At 45.7% G+C, this 17,930-nt stretch overlaps 1 protein-coding gene across 3 annotated transcripts in view; it reads right to left on the minus strand.

Annotated features, from left to right (window-relative positions):
- The window catches only part of LOC137878843 (microtubule-associated protein 2-like), a 42,349-nt gene that overhangs the window by 13,712 nt on the left and 10,707 nt on the right, over nt 1–17,930 (minus strand). The window contains exons 2-5 of one of the 3 annotated variants that reach the window (XM_068719275.1): nt 13,867–13,948; nt 9,093–9,158; nt 3,126–3,301; nt 1,840–1,914 (exon numbers count right to left, since the gene is read on the minus strand). In XM_068719275.1, the coding sequence (XP_068575376.1) occupies nt 1,840–1,914; nt 3,126–3,264 (214 nt within the window). In that variant the 5' untranslated portion in view covers nt 3,265–3,301; nt 9,093–9,158; nt 13,867–13,948. Of the gene's footprint in view, nt 1–1,839; nt 1,915–3,125; nt 3,302–9,092; nt 9,159–13,866; nt 14,093–17,930 lie in introns of those variants that run through there. The other 2 variants (XM_068719273.1, XM_068719276.1) reach the window with 2 other exon arrangements.

Consider the following 17,930-nt stretch of genomic DNA (forward strand, 5'->3'; position numbering starts at 1 on the left):
CCCATACAGGTGGGTGTCCTCAGAAACACCTTCTTGCACACAATATTCCAGCAAAACCCACATAAAAATATACAGACAACTAATACTAGTGACACTTGACAGTATAGACAGTGACATTTGCATTTGCAATGTAGCTGGCAATACAAAAGTGCAGAACTGATCAACTACAATATGGTTGATCAGGTGTTCTAATCGCACTCCAATGAAAAGCAAATGGTTATGTTTTGCATGACAAAGCACAAAATCAAAATGCTATGTCACATCATTTTGCACATGGCAACTTCAGGTACTGAAGCAGAAGCTTAAGGATTTAAGAGCAACAAAGCTGCAGAAAGGTTGGCGGCAAAGCCTGAGTCGCATCACAAGTTATAAATCAAGAGTGGAAAATATTGAGCACCCATTAAAAGAGGATCATGCAAAAAAGGTAATAGGTAAAAGACATTCACTCCAACACGCTTTCAAAGAGGAAGGATGTACAGTTGCTCACACATACAGTACACTCACACAAACTGTAGGTACGCGAATAAAACCCAATAGAAACCACACACACCTTTTTGTGATGGGCTGTGTTCACTTTGATGACTTCCTCCATTGAGGACCTCAGGTGTCTGGGCTTGCTGAAAGCCCAAAGCCTGGGGCTCTGGTAAATAATCTGTCTGCTCTAAGAGCAAGTCTCCAGGCTCCTTACATGCCACTTCCTCCTGGTAACTGTGGGGCTCCTCTGGAGCCTCCTCCTCCTCATCCTGCTGTTGACTGACAACTTCTACTTTATCTTCTTTGAGCAGGGGAGGGGGACACATAGATGAGACATGGAGGACAACAAAGCTTGGGGTTACATGGGTTACTTTCAGCTCTGATGGAGATGCATGGGATGCAATTAACACACCTTCTATCTTAGTCTTGATCTATTCATATTTAACATGAATTTTGAAAATATACTCTTCAGAGTTTACACATTTGGTTTAGAAATAATGGTCCGAGCGTCGTACTACAGTTGTATATAACATATTTTAACCCTGACGTGGATGCATTTAGTCGTTTGGTTTTCCAAGAATATATCCCATTTTAATGAAGAAATATTTAAAAGTATGAGAAAAATATTGTTAGGGTGCTTCCACAAGCCATAGTCTGTTTGGCTTATCCGAGTCTCCAGTCTCAGAGCTCGATCAAAACGGATTAAATGTTGGCTCGTGAAAGTGCCCTTATGATTAGTTCTGTTTATTAATGAATAACTGGCATTAGTCATAAACATGTACTAGAATGGGACTGCGCTTTTGTGATTGCATGCCGCATGCAAGAAGGAAGTGATCAGAAAGCAGACGGTGCTGTTCTCTGTGAGCAAAGAGCTGAAAGCCAATCTGTGATTTACTCCTTGAGAAAATCAGCAGACACAATGAGCAACAGAGGAGATGTTCTGAGGAGAAAGCAGACTAGTGAGATGAAGGGCTCCGGTGGCAGGCTACGTACTACAGCGTAAAGGGAGGAAGGATGCTTGGGTTGTCTAGTCCTGGCATCCAGGGCCAATCATATTCTGTTAGAAAACTAATATTGAACTGATATTGTTAAAATGGACCAAAGTGTAGGCAAAGACAGGACAGTGTGGCACATGCTGCAGACTTCTTAAAAGGTGATTTAACGATCAGCTGACATGCAAGGCGACAGAGGACCCTGATATTAAAGGGACCAGAAGAAGAAGAGGAGGAGTTTTTCTAATCATGCCAGTGGCTGCAATGAGAACTTGAAATCCTGGAGATGTTCGCTATATGTTTTACCACTCTCACAACCATTCACACTCTCACCCTGAATGGTCTGAGTGGTTACAAGTGTGAGTGGGTGTACCTTGTGCCACGGGCCCAATCTGCTCAGCGGATGGAGAGGGGGGAGGGGAGGGAGGCAAATTGGCTGAGTCATCCACTGTGAAGGGAGAGAGAGAGAGAGAGAGAGAGAGAGAGAGAGAGAGAGAGAGAGAGAGAGAGAGAGAGAGAGAGAGAGAGAGACAACACCGGGAAGACAAGACATGGATGGGAGGAAGGAAATGAAAAACTAATAACTCTGCTGACCTTATCTCTGTGGGCGGCCTCCCTTTGAGTTTGGAACAATGTTCGTTGCGTGTGTTTGTTTGATGAATCTCATGCTCCTCTAGGATTTGATTAGTGGCCGGTCGGGCCTTTTACTCAATGTCAAGTGCAGATGGATGCATCTTGAGCACCAACTTACCTCAGACGTTGTATATTGTCAAAAAAACAAACAAACATATACTGTGTCAGATTATACTGGCTCAATAATCAGAATCAACCATAAAATATCAAAAGACATTGACAAATTTACTATTTACATTGAATTTACTGTAAAAAAAAGATTAAGAGTTCCCCCAGATGTACACATGCACATTGACACAGCATGCTTGGACATAAGCATGACCTAATAGGGAGCAAAATCCTCTTTTCATCTAATTTCCCCTTTATGTTTTTCTCTTCTTCAAATTCCTTTATCTTTCCCCATTTCTCTCTTTTTTTCCTTTAAGCTGGACTGATCACTTTGCACACATGTCAGTCAAAAATATTAGCGTTTTGCCATAAATCTGCTGCCTTTGTTTCCAAGTTATAATATCATTACTATGATATATATTTTGTTAGTGAGATTTAGTAACCTTTAAGAGTAAAAACCTTAAAACAAGCATGTTTCTGAAAGGCAAACTTCTTCAACGTGCAACACTATAAAATAAAATGGCTTTATTGCAAGATACCTCCCCTGTCCTTCACGTTTTAATCAAAGCTTGGAGTATTTCCAACTAGAAGTCATGGAGCTTTCTGGTCGACTTCCAGAAAAGGATCCAGATGCCCTCTACCAGGTGTCTTGGGGGACCAAAGCATTGTCCACAGCAGCTTGGTGAAGTTCAGTACTCCTTTAATTAAATGTGAAACACGTGCCTTTTTGTGGATTGACTGCTCATGCCTGGCACCATGGAACCAATCACATTTACCCAGACCCATTTGGCAGTATGTGTAGGCTGTCTAATCAATGTTATTGACCCGGTGCTGTAGTCACATGCTTGCACACGCACACACACACACACACACACACACACAAACACACTCACAAACACACCGTGTCTGCGTTCCTACCTGTCGCTCCGGGATGTGCAGCTGCCCCGCCGTGGTATCCATTCTCCCTGTAGGTAGAGCTGTAGGCGGAGTAGCCATTCTCGCCGTTCTCCTGGCCGTTAGAGGCCCAGTGCTCGTCTGGCTGCCGACCGTCTGCCATGCCTGCCTGCTGGGACACCGGGGAGGGGACAGGTCACCTGTTGGAGCAAGTGACGGGAGAGAGAGAGAGAGAGAGAGAGAGAGAGAGAGAGAGAGAGAGAGAGAGAGAGAGAGAGAGAGCATAAGAGAGGAGTAAAAAATAAATATCTCATCTCAGCTGACTGTGGTACAGGATTCACGCTGCATGGTGAAGATTACAGATCCGCCACCAGAGGGAGTGAGGTGCTACACTGCTCGCACACCGGCTGGTCTTTGTCTCAGCATCCACGTGCTGAGACAGAAAGAACAGACTGACAAAATAGCTGTTTCTACTCTATTCTATTTGTTTTTTTCAAATTGTACTTTAACAGTGGATGTGACTCCCAAAGCCGTCCTAAATGTGGCTCCCAAATGTTTGTTTCTGTTAGCATGAGGCCATCACCTGCATGTGTCTTCAAAATTTGATGCTAAACGCTAAAGAGGTGAGCTTCATAAACACAACATCTTAAACAAACTGCGTATTAATCCAGAATATATGATGCGTCAAAGACACAGATGTTAAGGTGCACTGCAGCAGGAAGCTCATGAAATGGTCGAAGGGGGGGGAGCATGAGAACACACCCTTTCTATCCCCTCATCCTCGATGAGGAGGCTGTTACCATGGCAACCAGAACAGATCTTATGGGGGTCCGGCAGATGGGTTTGAGAGGCTTGCCCCCTTTCAGACAGCACTACAGCGCAACAAGCACTTTCCCACCATTTATAAGAACAAAAGACTTCGCCCCAGTCAAGTATCCACACTGTAATCAAGCACGTACCCTAATAAAAGCCTTTTTTTACCCTTGCTTTATAAACAAGATTAGCAGGGGGCCCTCCCTTGCCTGGGAGCTTTGCTAAATTGCATCATTATCATCAGCTGCAGCTAATTTCATCATAACAAATGATCACTGAGACCGAGGACATTAGCTGCTTTTTGTCTGGCAAAACTGAAGAAATAATTTTCTATTCTTTGAAAATTGAGAGAAATTGAAGATCTAACTAAGGATTTCCACCCTGCTGAGACAAACAAATCAAGCATCAGGCCTGACATGTGTGAAACTTTGTGAAATAGTGCCTCCCGCTCTCATTTGTCTCGCCTCCCTCCTCCCTCCTTCTCCCTTCTCTGCAGCGCTGCATGACGACAGGCTCACAGCGACCGGGGCTGATGTCTGCTGCAGACGTGAGGAACAGAACCGAGAAAAGAAGAAGAGAGGCGAGGAGAGGAGAAGAAAAGCCTGCTGACACCTAAAGGTATCGGGCCAAACTGTCTGAGACAGCTTGGCCTCAGCGCAGGGTTCAGTCAGAGGCGAGTCTAGTCTCAGCTGTTGCTAAGCAAGAAAACTGGTGCTGACGGTGGTTCAGAACTGCATTGAGCTGCTGTTTTGGCAATGCTATGCATTGGCACATTGTCCCTACGAAAGGATGGCATAAACCTTGGCTGCTTACATAAATCCTTTGTTTTGTCTTTTGATAAAAAGGTACTTAATTGCAGAGAAAAACACAAAACACCTTTCCTTTTCAAATTCAAACGCATTACACTCCAGATCTACTGCAAATACCTCTTTTATTATGTGTTGGCTTGTTGTCTATGCTGATGTTTTTGTATTTGAATGCCTCCCCTATCAGCAGACTGTAGAATACCAAGAACCACAAAGCGGCTGCAGGAAAACTGGTGGGATGGGTGGTGAGTTATATTAGTTGTACCCATGTGAAACCCGTCCTGTTACATCACTATGCAGAGAAAAGAGTTTTAATTCAACATCATTACTGTAAATTACAAACTCTTAATGCATTCACACCAAGTCTAAGACCTTTTAAAATGGACTTATCCTCTACCTTTAAATTTAAACACTGGTAACATTAGATACTGAACACATGTCATGATATCTGAGTTTGCCCACCCTGTAGGACCGTGCTCTCCAGGCACACCTTGTCATCCTCCTGCGGTTAACGTGATCCGACATCGCCCTCTCCCATCGCTCCCTTTGAGCTGTTTTCCAGTCGTATTGTGTTAGACAGAAAAGGGTAAAGTGAGTAACGGGCATCTTTCCAAATATAACACCACCAAAGAAGCAGACGGTCTTTATAAAATATACACTGCACTGATGGAAAATTGTGCTTTTTCCCCCTCTCTCCTCTCATCTGAAGACACAATACAATTTACTATTAGGGTCAGCCTGCAAACGTTTTGTGGCTAGCTGACAAAGTACATCAAAATACTGCTTTTATGTGCAGGAAAACCTAATTAAAACACTGATGTGGCAATCGCCTGCAGACAAGAAGTAATCTCTGGTTCCATTTAGAGTGACATCAGGAAAAAACAACCTCCTCTTCTACCCTAAAATAACCCACAACACCTTTGCTAAAGCTCGGACACTTTGATAGAAACAAGGTCATCACAATATCTTTTCTAGAGATTCCAAAAACTACTAAATCATGTTTGACTTTCAGGAAGGCTAAAGCTCAGCACAACTGCACAGCATGTGAACCACCACGGCATCCGACTCTTCAAAGGGTTAAATCAACAGCACTGGGAGTCAAAGAAGGACTGTCAAGTCCCGTTACGTCTCGGGATTGAAGTCTTGCACTGAGCATGCCAGCAGGAGACAAGAGAGAAGGTGTGGTGGTGGGCCTGAGGCTCTTTTGTCTCGCAGTCCTCCTGCCGCACTTCGCTCTACCTTCCAGTGTCCCTCTCCTATGCCGACTCCACCCCATCCCTAATCCGACCCCCACCCCTCTCCACCAACCGCACCCCAATCTGGGTCACTCATCACGCCTCCGTGGAGCGGCGCTCACATCGGAATGTCACCATCCATTTAGAGGGAGGATGGAATCTCTGGCAGCCCGTCTCAGTGCGCCAACCTGGCCTTAATCCTCTGTGTGAGCGTCCCGAGTGTGTCTGTCTGTAAGTGTGTGTGTGAGCCTGGTCTCTGGTTTTAGGTACATCCTTATCATTGATGGGACAGTTTATAGTAACATTTTAGCTCTGAATATTATTTATACATACAATTGTGGAGGCTATACTGCCGAAAATGTCCTTAGAAATGCTGTGTTTTGTCATTTTGAATTCATACTCGTTATAATAATCCTTATTTAATCCTTAATTCCTCTTTCTCTCCTGTATCCTATCATTTCTATCATAATAATTTACGATATTTCAAGGGGATATAGCAGTTTCAGAGACAACAAGAAAGGTCAAAGTTGGCATGAAAGTGATATTTCCTGCAATATTAAAAGGCATTCAAAGCTTCATCAAAGCACAGTATTGTTAGAATATAGCCAGATAAACACAGACACTGTGTGGTGCGTTGCAGTGGATGATGGGTAACTGTCACACTCAACAGAAGCCTCTACGATGAAAGTAGGACACTCAAGGTTGCCGTGAACCCAGAATCCAGAGACTTCCTCCTGAGCAGCAGCAGACGGGCGGATTATGTTTCGTTGATTCAGCAAGACATGCGAAGGGATTGACGTGTAATAAACGCTGCCATTGAAGTGTGAATGGACTGTGTATATGGCGAACAGCGGCATGGCGAGAGGTGACGCGCGCGCGAAAACACACGCCCATGTTAATCCGAGGTGTGGGGCTGACTCCACTCCTTGCAGATTAAGTACCGTAATAACAGCAGTATAGGCGCACTGGGAACTAACAAGGCTTCAGAAGTCTTCCGAAACATCTCACCGTGCCAAAACATCTGAAATAAGCAACGCTTACACCGTGCCAATAACAAGTTACGTCCTGTCATTTCATCATAAGGATGGAGAAAGTGGGATTTACGTCCACTTTTATCTACACAGTGTGACTCAAAGGGCTTTTCTGAAGGATGAGTATTCAGGAGGTCTGCTGCAAGCGTCCAGATGAGTGTGAGATGATGTCTATGACCGACACAGCGCCGCTCTGCCTCACAAGTAATCAGCTGTTAGCAAATATTGCTGTAGTGCATTATACTTCTGTATAACTCAAAATTAAATAGTGTAACGACAATGATAATCCAATATTATCATCATTATAAATTATTCATATAAACTACCATTATTGCACTCCAGTAAAAGAAGCAGTAACAGTCAATCCATTTCTTTCTTAAGCTATTAGCAACCAACTTCTGCTTGTAAATTAAATTACATATTAGTGATGAATCGATTGGTATTATTGGATTTGAGATGTTGTTAGTGAGTTTTCAGGTTGGAAACTGAATTTCCTCCTCCCAGACAATTTACGAGTGAACTGAAATCAAACTGACGGCTCACATTTATTCCCTCCTCTCACTGCCTGCATGCTTTCTTTCCCTTCTCTTTAGTTTCAGCCTCCGATCTCATCAGAGGCGTAGATGCTGTCCTGGCACACCCCACGCTGATGTCATTGTTCCCATGGTGATCTGAGCCCCGGCGTGGGAGGGGCTGGTGGTGGTGGTCAGGAGAGGAGGCCGGCTGCACAGAGAGCGGACTTGGACCACGTTATGGATCCTGAAATAGGTCACCAGATCCTCCAGGCGAAGCCCCCGGGGGGGGTCCTCCCCTAACTGCACTGACACAAATGGCTGGCGAGCCTTTTAAATTCATCGATACGCTGATAGCTGGTTGCTGGTTGGGCGGTTGATGCCATTTTTAGACTTTTAGGCTGGTGCTGATGTGGGCGCTGTCTTATCACAGTTACACAACAGCAAATTGTTGTATAAATAAAAGAGTGCCATCTTAAAAACTGAAACAACTAAATTCATACAACAGGATGTCTTGGTACAGCAAAAATGCAGCTTTTCCTTATTTACACATTATTACTGTAATTGTATTTGGGTTAAAGCAGAGATTCACAGGCTAATTCTGCATAATAATTCCTGCTAATTGTCCCAAACTAAAAATATAAAGAACCCACTGTGACATTTACACACAGCGCTGAGCTCCCCGCTGTGTTTCTACAACAAAACGTCCCGTCCGTCTCGTCTGTTTAGCGGTCAGTCGCTGCCTGCTTTCAAGGCTGAGGGGATTATGATGGCTGCCGACAGCCCACGCCCTGCACGTCCACGCACACACACACACACACACACACACACACACACACACACACACACACACACACACACACACACACACACACACACACACACACACACACACACACACACACACACACACACACACTCCCCTGCCCAAACCCTAACGCATGCACAAACACCCAAAAAAAAACACGCGCAACCGCTCTCATTGACGCCCCCGAATGCATCCACGGAGCTTAACAACCCACAACTCTCTGGCTGGGAGCAAACACATTGTTAACATGAGCTAAGTATAGACACACACACACACACACACACACACACACACACACACACACACACACACACACACACACACACACACACACACAAGCCCTCTCTGAATTTACCACCAAAATCTACATTTAGCCACTCGCGCTGTCATTTCACTCCCCGGCATTATAACTCACATTTATGCAGCTCACAGGTTCAAGTTAACGGCTGCTTTTATTTTAGAGGTGAAAAATATCTTGCATGACATCAACCCAAACAATTGCCCCGTCTCCCTTCCAACATGTTTGCCGAACATAATTCCCTCTCCATTACACATCCTTGGACAGCCAAGCTAATCATCTGGCTGAGTGCAGCCACTTAGATCTGACTCCCGGGGCCCCATGAGTCATGGGAAAAGTCAGTGTGAAATGTCATGGGTGGGGGGGGGGGTGGGGGGATATGAGTAGAAGTAGTGCATAGTATATCTGGCAGCAGTCCAGACTTCTGTGTTTTTGCCTTTTCTTTTTAGTTATTTCAGTGTGAGATGATCCTAAACTCGGTAGCTTACCTAACTTGAGCGGCCTTCACTGATGGATGAAGTAGACGAGTGCTGAGTTGAAGCGTTTGCTCAGACCTGCATGAAAAAAGAGGGAGTTGGAGAAGAAGGAATACATGTTAGAGCTTCAATAAGCTGCAGCACTAAAGTTTAACACTTCCCTGCGGCACTTGGTCTGACAAAAGGTATATAATTCAGTGACGGCTTCAAGCTTTAGCCTCTGAATCCAGCCTGGCTAGTCCAGAATCAAACTGAGGGACTTCATTCAAGACAGCTCTCATCTCAGCCGTGTATGAACACAACGAACACAACAAACAAAATAGAAAGCTAAGAAGATAATCATCCAAACAGAAATTGATTATTTTTAAGTGATTACAAGTGAATCTGTGTGCCAACAGACTCCACTGAGATTTGTCAAATTCTTGAATCGGTCTGCTGGGGCCGAGCCAGGGGATGAGTTAAGGCTTAAGGAACACAGATCTGCACATTTACTCTGCTTTTGGATTGTCAGGAGGTAGAAAACAGAGCTTCCTGTTGACATTAAAGCAGTGTGAAAGGACTCGGGGGGGGGGGGGGGGGGGGGCAGTTGGACAGAGAAATGAAGAGACAGGGGGGATGAAGCAGAGAGAGCTGAGCAGAGATCCTCCAAACAGGAAGGAGGGTGATTTATTAGAGAGGAGAGAGAAAGAGGCCTGGAGTGAAGAAGAAGGAAACAGAATCCACAGAGGAGGAAACAGAATTCCTCCTAAAGGATTTCACAGAGAACACTTTACAGAAAATAGAAAGTTTATTATTATATGCAGGAGATCGTTATTGTTGAGCTTTTAATGTTATGCAGCAGAAATGTGGATTTACTTTATTTATTTTTTGCTCATGATACTTCAGGGCCACCATTCATTCTTTGCAAAAAGTTTGGCAATAACAAAACATGAAAAAGTACTTTCTGCATTGTCTTTTTGACTTGAAGGAATTCGATTGATGGATCAAAAAGTTAACCCTCCAGAACAGATTGAATGGAAACATCTGCATCCGTTCACACATTCACTTAGATTCTTTTCCTTTAATTTGTTATTTGTCTGCGGACAGAGACAAAGAGACCAACAAGTTCATAAATCACTCTCCAACAGAGAGGAATGGAGGCGAGTAGGAGGGAAAGAGAGAGGGAGAGAAAAAGGGGTGAGAGGGAGGAAAAAAGTGAGAGAAAAAAGAGACGGTCACACAGGAAGTGATGTCTCTTCTGGGGGAAGGCCGGCCGGCCGGCGAAGCTTAGCCTGAAGAAGAACACGATGAGGAGAGAGGAAGATGCAGAGAGATGTGTGGATACCGCCCGGCCCGACAATATCAGGAGCGAGACAGAAATAGAAGCCACCTTTTTAACCGTCGCAGCAAATGATCCCTCTCTCACGCAGCAGTTGGCCTGCTTGTTATGAAACCTTAATCTCCCTCAACACAATTCGTCTTTTTTCCAAGAGTGCAGCCATGCTTTTATTAGAGGATGACTTCACAAATAGTGCTTGTGATCTTGAAAAAGAAATTGAAGTTAACGGTAATTGGGGGGAAAAAATGACAAATGACTTCTTCTTCATCTTTTTTTTTTTTACTGCACTAGTAACTGCAAGCACCCTCTGATCTCTACACTCATTAATCACAGCTTCTCCAGGAAGAAATGCTGATAATTCTACTTTTTCACAATCTTATCAGTCGCCCGCGATGACCATCAACCTGCACCGGCGCGTGCTGTTGGTCGCTATTAGACGGATGGGCACAAACAGTGAGGGTGTGACTACAAGGTTGGACAAACAAGCAATTTGTCTCGAGTCTCTGGAACCAAACAGGACAAGACGACGTCTCGACCTGCAGGCTCCTCCCGGGAGGAGGGAGGGAGGCCAAGTGTGCCAAACAGAAGGCAAAGAGACGAAGAAGGGAGGACTCAAGGATAGAGGAAGGAGGGGAAGGAGGTCAGAGGCTGACCTAATCCACAGATTTGACTTCATCATCAGAGACGAGGCAAACAGGAAATGAATCCTAATCTTGGAGCTGTGCTAAAGGGCCTGATAAACTTCGCTGGACTTTGCTGAAATGAGGCGAGATAACGGCGAACATCACAGGAAGGCATTTCCACAATTATCTGGCGCAGATTTATTGAGCGTCGCTTTCTGCATCCCAGAACCTTCACTATCCAAGTCTCACTTTTAAACTCACCCATGCACAGCTTTTAGAATGCATAGGTAATAAGGAAAATGGAGCTGGTGCCAGGAAATGACATGATTTATGCTAATAATGCGGCTGTTGATGCTGCAGTGGTTTTTCCTGTCCAGCCACTACACTTGACAGAGCCTCTCCTCTGAGGTCTCCGCTTCCTCGCCTTTTAACTTGGCCATGGCTCCCACCTCCTCATCTATAATTCACAAAGACAGCCTCCTTCTCCCCAAAGACAAACACTCCTGCACACAAACAGACAGACAAGCCAATGCGTGCTTAACACATCAGAGCCGCGAGGGGTCAAGGTGAGGAGTATTCACGAGAAAACTTTCAGAATAAAACATTATTTCATCTGATAACCATTTTGGATGAGGCGTTAAACGTTCGTGGCTCCTCATTATCTTTGCATCAGCGGCTTCTCTCGATGTGAGGCGGCGAGTAATCGCATCGGTGATTCACTGCGCCTCTTTTTCTAATCACAACTCTGCGTGTATTCCTGAACTCCTTTATTCAGCAGGGGCCTCGGAACAATATTACAGGTGTGAAGAGACGGAGAGGGTGGGGGGTTGGGGGGGGGGCTTGTTTTCTACACCTCCACACTTTGCACAGAGGGGGGGGGCCTGTGTGTCAAATGAGCCAAACTCTGCCGGGAAAGAAGCTCATTAATTAATCCAAAGGAGAGAATAGAGAAGAGATGAGCATGATTGCACTGCGAGCACTTTGTCTCTAGTGTGAATCATTAGGAAACATCAAGCTCGCAAACACACACACACACACACACACACACACACACACACACACACACATCATACTGTGCTGCAGATGCAATAAAACGACGCTCAGCCCGTCACATGATGGACAGGCCGAAACAGCACTTCTCCTCGCTGCACTATGTAAAACCAGCAGGACCAGGTGCAGGTCTTGGTGCCCCCCCGAGGCGACAGCTGCACTTAAGAGTCCATATTCACACAGACACGTAGGTTTCTTAGTGGCACATTCATCCGTCAACATGACGGAGCCTGCAGGCCGCGATTTTACTACTCTGGAAAACTTTCACCCTCAAGAATGTGAAGACGCTAAAAATGTGTAAAAATTGAATATTTTTAGGGAAGACTCTCTACATCCAAGCTCAACGTCACCAAGTTCAGCCTGAAATAACAAAGCTGTCTATTTTATTCAGCTGCGTCGGTCTGCATGGCCCACCGGCGTCATCCAGCTGCAAACCCATCACTTGTCAACAGACACTTTAGGGCGCTCTGTCAAAGTCGAGGGTGGTGTTGACGCGACCCCAATGCCCCTTTCTCCTACTGTTTGCCTCTGAAAATAACCTGCATTACATATTAATCTCTGATGGGGATCAGGCACCTTGAAGGTTAAAAAGCACTGAGAGGTTGATGTTGAAAAATACTAAAACATCTCATATGGATTACATTTACGCATTCCAGAATTAAACTCTTCTTCTTCAGATGCGTTTCTAACTGACAGTTGGAGAGGTGACGGAGGGAAAGCCATAGGAACAATGCCCTTCTCTTTCACAATTGGCATCTCTGTGACACCTACATTTAGCTCTGTTACAGTCCAAACAGCCGTTGGCATCAGGGGCGTTGTTGACTCCGAAACAATGTCCCTATCTCCCACTGTTTTAGCCCGGCGACCATCAGTTGGTTAACCAACTGCAGCAGCGGCCTCCCTGCCAAACGATGACCTCGCTCCGAGGGATGGAGGGAAAATGGGAAGAGGAGGAGGATGATTAGGGGGACAGGACTCCATTTGTGACCCCCGAAAAAGGAGGACAGAGAGGGGGCGCGATTGCCCCCTCTCTGTCCTGTCATTTGAAGTTGGTTCCCAGGAAAGCACAGCTCGCCTCAGAGCTGCCACTCTCTGTCTGCACCACACAGGCCGACAAGAGACAGACATAAAATAAAATTAAAAAAGAGAGGAGAGATCAGAACAAGTAGGGACATGCAGAGGGAGGTAGAAAAGAAAAGGGCAAAGGCAGGGAGTCAGAGTTGGTGCCTGATCGCTCCGTCATCCTCCTGCTCACATTAAAAAAAATGCCCGTCAGTCTCAAAACTCATCCCGACTGAGCCGTCAGCAAACTTGTGACAGCCGGCTCTGCCGACGCCGACGGCCAGAGTGTCCCGCGGCCTCGTTCGGTTTTTTTCGTGTGTTTTCTCCAAAAGAGACGGTGGCTTTATGCATCTCCTGGTAAACATTTGCTGATGCACACAGAAGCAGCAGCAGCACACTCTGGGTGAACCGGCTGAATAATCAGAGTCGTCTAGACTGGGTACGCCACAAAGACTAAGGGGTCACCAAAACACAGAAACAGCCCCTGGCTTATCACAACATCAGCTCTTTCACTCTGTTGTTCGAGTATGTCACCAGCAAATATCCTGAATAATTTGAATCTCAGCAAACAAAGGGGAGATGATGCAAAGGGAGGCATTGATTAGAGATCACAGGCATTCTCCCGGGAGGGGGTGATAATTCATTATTTATCTGTGCTGCTTTGCTAAACAATAAAGCAAACTGCATGAAAAGATTCCCCGGCCAAAAAAGGGAACAAAATAGAACGTCTTACCTGGTGGGGTAGGGCAGCTGTTTTTTGTCTGCAGAGAGGACTCACGGTTGGGTGGGGGGTGGGGGGGGCAAGGCAGCGGCTTCTGCAGAGAGCGGAGGGGAAAAAAAAAGATGAGATGAGAGACAGAAACGAGGAGCGAACAGGAGTCACAGGAGCAGCGCCGCGCTGACAGAGATGGCGGATGCTTTTTTCGACCAGCGAGCCGGCAAGCACTCTGCTGCAGCTCACACACACACACACACACACACACACACACACACACCCTCACACACCAAGCCAACATGCATGCTGTCTCACGTAAGTCCCCCCCCCCCCCCCCTCCCCTCCCCTGACTTTCCCTTCACCAGCACACACTCCGCAACCAAACCAGTGTCTCCATAGCATTGGGGAGGGGTGGATAACAGGGGGATGGGCACAATAAATGTGTGTGTTTGCGTGCACGTGGCAGCCACATTAATTCATGTTTGAAAGAGATATGAGGCTCATCCACCCCAGAGGGAATTGAGCTCCACGATGAACCTCTATCCAGCAGCATATTTCATTCTCCTCTCGGCGCGTCTGTAAAAATTTTGCTCGAAAGACGTGCATATTATGAATGCGTGCAGCATCTAAACTTGACAGCGAGTGCAGCACGAGAGAAAGGAGGGGTGCGGGGCTTGCCCCGTGCTGAATAATGGCTCTGTCCTGGTGCTCATTTGCAGGCATTGGCCGACTGCTGCAGCAGCACTGAGACAAAGGCAGAGAGGGGGGATCTGGGGGGGGGTCTGAGAGAGAGACCACAGAGGCCAGGCGAGCGGAGCAAAAGCATACAAGTCGGGAGTGCTGACTGCTGAAAGCCTAATTCCTTGCTCATTACACCAACCTCAGAACCACATGAAATGGACTATATTTACAGTCCCGGGGCTCACAATGGTCCCAGTCTTCAGCTATCCATCGTGGGCAGTACGAGAGCGGTCACAGTTGTGAATAAATACAAGGAAATATGAGCTAAAAAGTCAGATCAAAGGAGGAATGAGTGCAAATGTGGACAACTGAATAAATAAATAAAAACAAAGAAAAGTGAATACCTGCGCACACTCATGTGTTATGAGTTATACTTTAAAATGGCTGAAATCACTATTGATATATCAATAAAGGACCACTTGTTGTGGTGCCACTTCACTGTTTTGGTTCACTCCACTTCGGCACTGATCCTGGTGAAGCCGGTGTTGATACTCAAAACAAGACGAGTATTAAAGCAGACTTCTGAACCTACACTTTAAGAGGGAAATAAATGAAGCCACTAAAGAAAACCAGTATGACCAGACCCATGTCAAGGGACACTCCCCAACATGATGGCCAGACCACACAGAGACCACTGAGGTTGACGTGAGGCCGAATCATAAAAGGACGCATCTACATACGGTTCCCAAAACCACTTACTGAGGAAGAAGGGGAATAGAGCGAGCCAGTCCTGCTGCTTCCATCCCACATCACATCCTCCCTCAGCGCCATCATTAGCTTGTCTTGTTCCGGGGGGGGGGAGGCAGAAAGAGCCATCAGTGTAAGACTGTAATCAACCTGTCACCGTCTGGGACTGGATCCAGTTTTTAAAAACAAAAAACTAACAAGAGATGAGTTGGGCTCGGTGCTCATGACGAACCAAGCGGCATGTCGTCGCTTTTGGGAGTTTTGGGTGAAAGGAAAAAGCGACGGGAGATAAGAGATAAGGAGGAGTGGGAATGAAAGCTCGGAGAGCCGCAGACGGCCCTGTCAACGCCAGCCGCCTTTAGGGAGGCCTTTTGCCAGCCCTGATTACAGAGCGAGGCCTGGACCTGGAGCAGCAGAGCCGGCTAGCATAGCCGCTGACATCTAATCTCCCATCAGCCTCCGCTGCCAGGAAAGCGGATGCTAGTCTGTCGCAGTCGCGCTCGCCGTCACCAGATTACACATTTTGTTCACCCCGTGTTTGAGCGGGACATATGTACAGTTGGACATCAGACACACTTACAGTATAGGTGCAAACAGGCCACGCTGCAGCGCCAGGGTCCACTGTGTTTTAGGAATATTTAAAGATGGAACAATGGCGTCATTGTAGGCCTTTCTACACAGTTTTGAACGTGACTTGAATAAATATTTGACCAAAAAAAATTCCATCTGAAGTTCTTTCCCCTCCTTTAAACAAGTGCAATATGGTGAGGTAGTTCCACTTTCACACGTTTGTGAGGTTGAGAAAATGCACACAAGTGAAATGTTTTCATTTTTAGTGCATATGGTTATCCCAGGCTTTATTCTCACGGGTCACAATAAAACCTGATGTCTAATCCCAAATTAAAAGGTAGGTCAATCGCATTGGCGTATTGGAAGTGGGGGATGCGGGTTGATCGCTGATTCCCCAGCAGTGAGATTGGGGAACAGCCAACTCACTATGATCAGGATTAGCCGAATAGATCGTCGTGGGTTTGGGCGTAATCTGCCCGGACCCCCTTCATCCAGATTTGGATGGGAGATTTCATAGAAGAGTCTGGAGACAGACAACAAATCCAGAATACAGACCGGCTCATCAAGGAGGTCAAACATAATCTGTTTCTTCAGGTGCTGAATTGATGCAGCCGATATGAATTCCAAACTTGCCCTCTGAGAATCATGACTCAAGCTTTTTTTTTAATGCAGCAGCATTAGCACAAGCTGGATTTCACTGAGTGAGCACATTTATTGCAGGTGCTCAAGAAGACAGCGGCGGAGGCTTCAGCGGTTCTGCTTCATCAAACACAAGCGTCATTTAAGCTGTAATTCCAGCTCTGCTTTTGTGTGCCACCATATAACTTGAACGGCTGTGGTTTTTATGAGAGAGCAGAGAGCAGTTTAATGAATATATGCAGATATGGATTAAAGATTAGGGTAAGTGCTTTGGTACAAAAAGGAAAGGAGGCGGAGGAAGGATGAAACAAAGGGGGAATGGGGAAAGATAATGAAAACGAATGGTCTTCATCGACGCAGCAGAGGCCAAGATACCCTTAAACTTTTAAATTCTTTAAACAGCCAGCAGGGGGCGACTGCTCTGGTTGTATAGAAGTCTATGAGAAAATGACTCTGCTTCTCACTTGATTTGTTCCCTCAGTAAACATTGTGAACATGAGTTTACGGTCTCAATCTTGAATCAAGCAGTTTTGCTTCTTGAAACCAAAAGGAAAAATAACAGAAATACTCTAATGGCAAGCTTTTTTCTTCTTCTAACCACTCCAGTATGTACATAACTGTAAGCCTTACAGTCAGAGCCACGTTAATACTTTCACCCAGACATGGACCTTGTAATCGCCGTCACTGGCAGACGCATGTTAATGACCGAGGATCGGATCACCGCTACAGCCGCAGCGGGATCACAAGAGCAATCTCTTCCCAGCACAACGTCGGTTTCCCACAACAACTGCTCCGTTTGGCTTGAAACGGTAGAACACACAGTGGCATCTGCTTGTTGAGTTGTTTGCTTTAAACAAATAGTAATTAGATTTAAGACCAAGGGAAATCTAATTACCCAAATCCGTGCTGATCCGTGGCTTTGTGTTTAAAGGTTTGCAGATACTCGTGTGCCTCAGGCTCAGTCAGGTCAACCACATACCTGTCATGTCATTTCATCATATTTATGATTATTAGATCATTTTTCTTTGATATGAGACCAATTTGATCGTCAAAAGCTGCATTTCATTTTTATTTCCACTCATTTTAAATTTACTCAATAACAAAAAATGTTCCGAGAGATGATGCTGTCAAACTCTTTCACTGCTGATCAAAAGCTGTTTGAGGACTCAGCAGTCAAAGGTCAGCCTGTTCAGAGCAGCTAGACAAAGACACAGACGCTGATCCTCTCCATCCCCTGAGAGCCTTCTGCATATAGACACCACAGCAGGACTCACTCAAACTAAAGCCACCTTGTTCAAGCCCATGTCATGTCAGCCTGTCGCTGGTTCAATCTCTTTAGTTCAGTGCTAAACTCGGCCTTTATTAGTTTGCAAAGTGCGGTCAACCACCTATGGCGTAGGTGTTGTCTTTCCCTGGATTTAAAGGCTGAATTACGGTAAAGTGAT

Source organism: Cebidichthys violaceus, unplaced genomic scaffold (assembly GCF_023349555.1).
Source record: "Cebidichthys violaceus isolate CVI_PGR_0920_01 unplaced genomic scaffold, fCebVio1.0.p SCAF_24, whole genome shotgun sequence".
In the NCBI taxonomy this organism is placed as follows: domain Eukaryota; kingdom Metazoa; phylum Chordata; class Actinopteri; order Perciformes; family Stichaeidae; genus Cebidichthys; species Cebidichthys violaceus.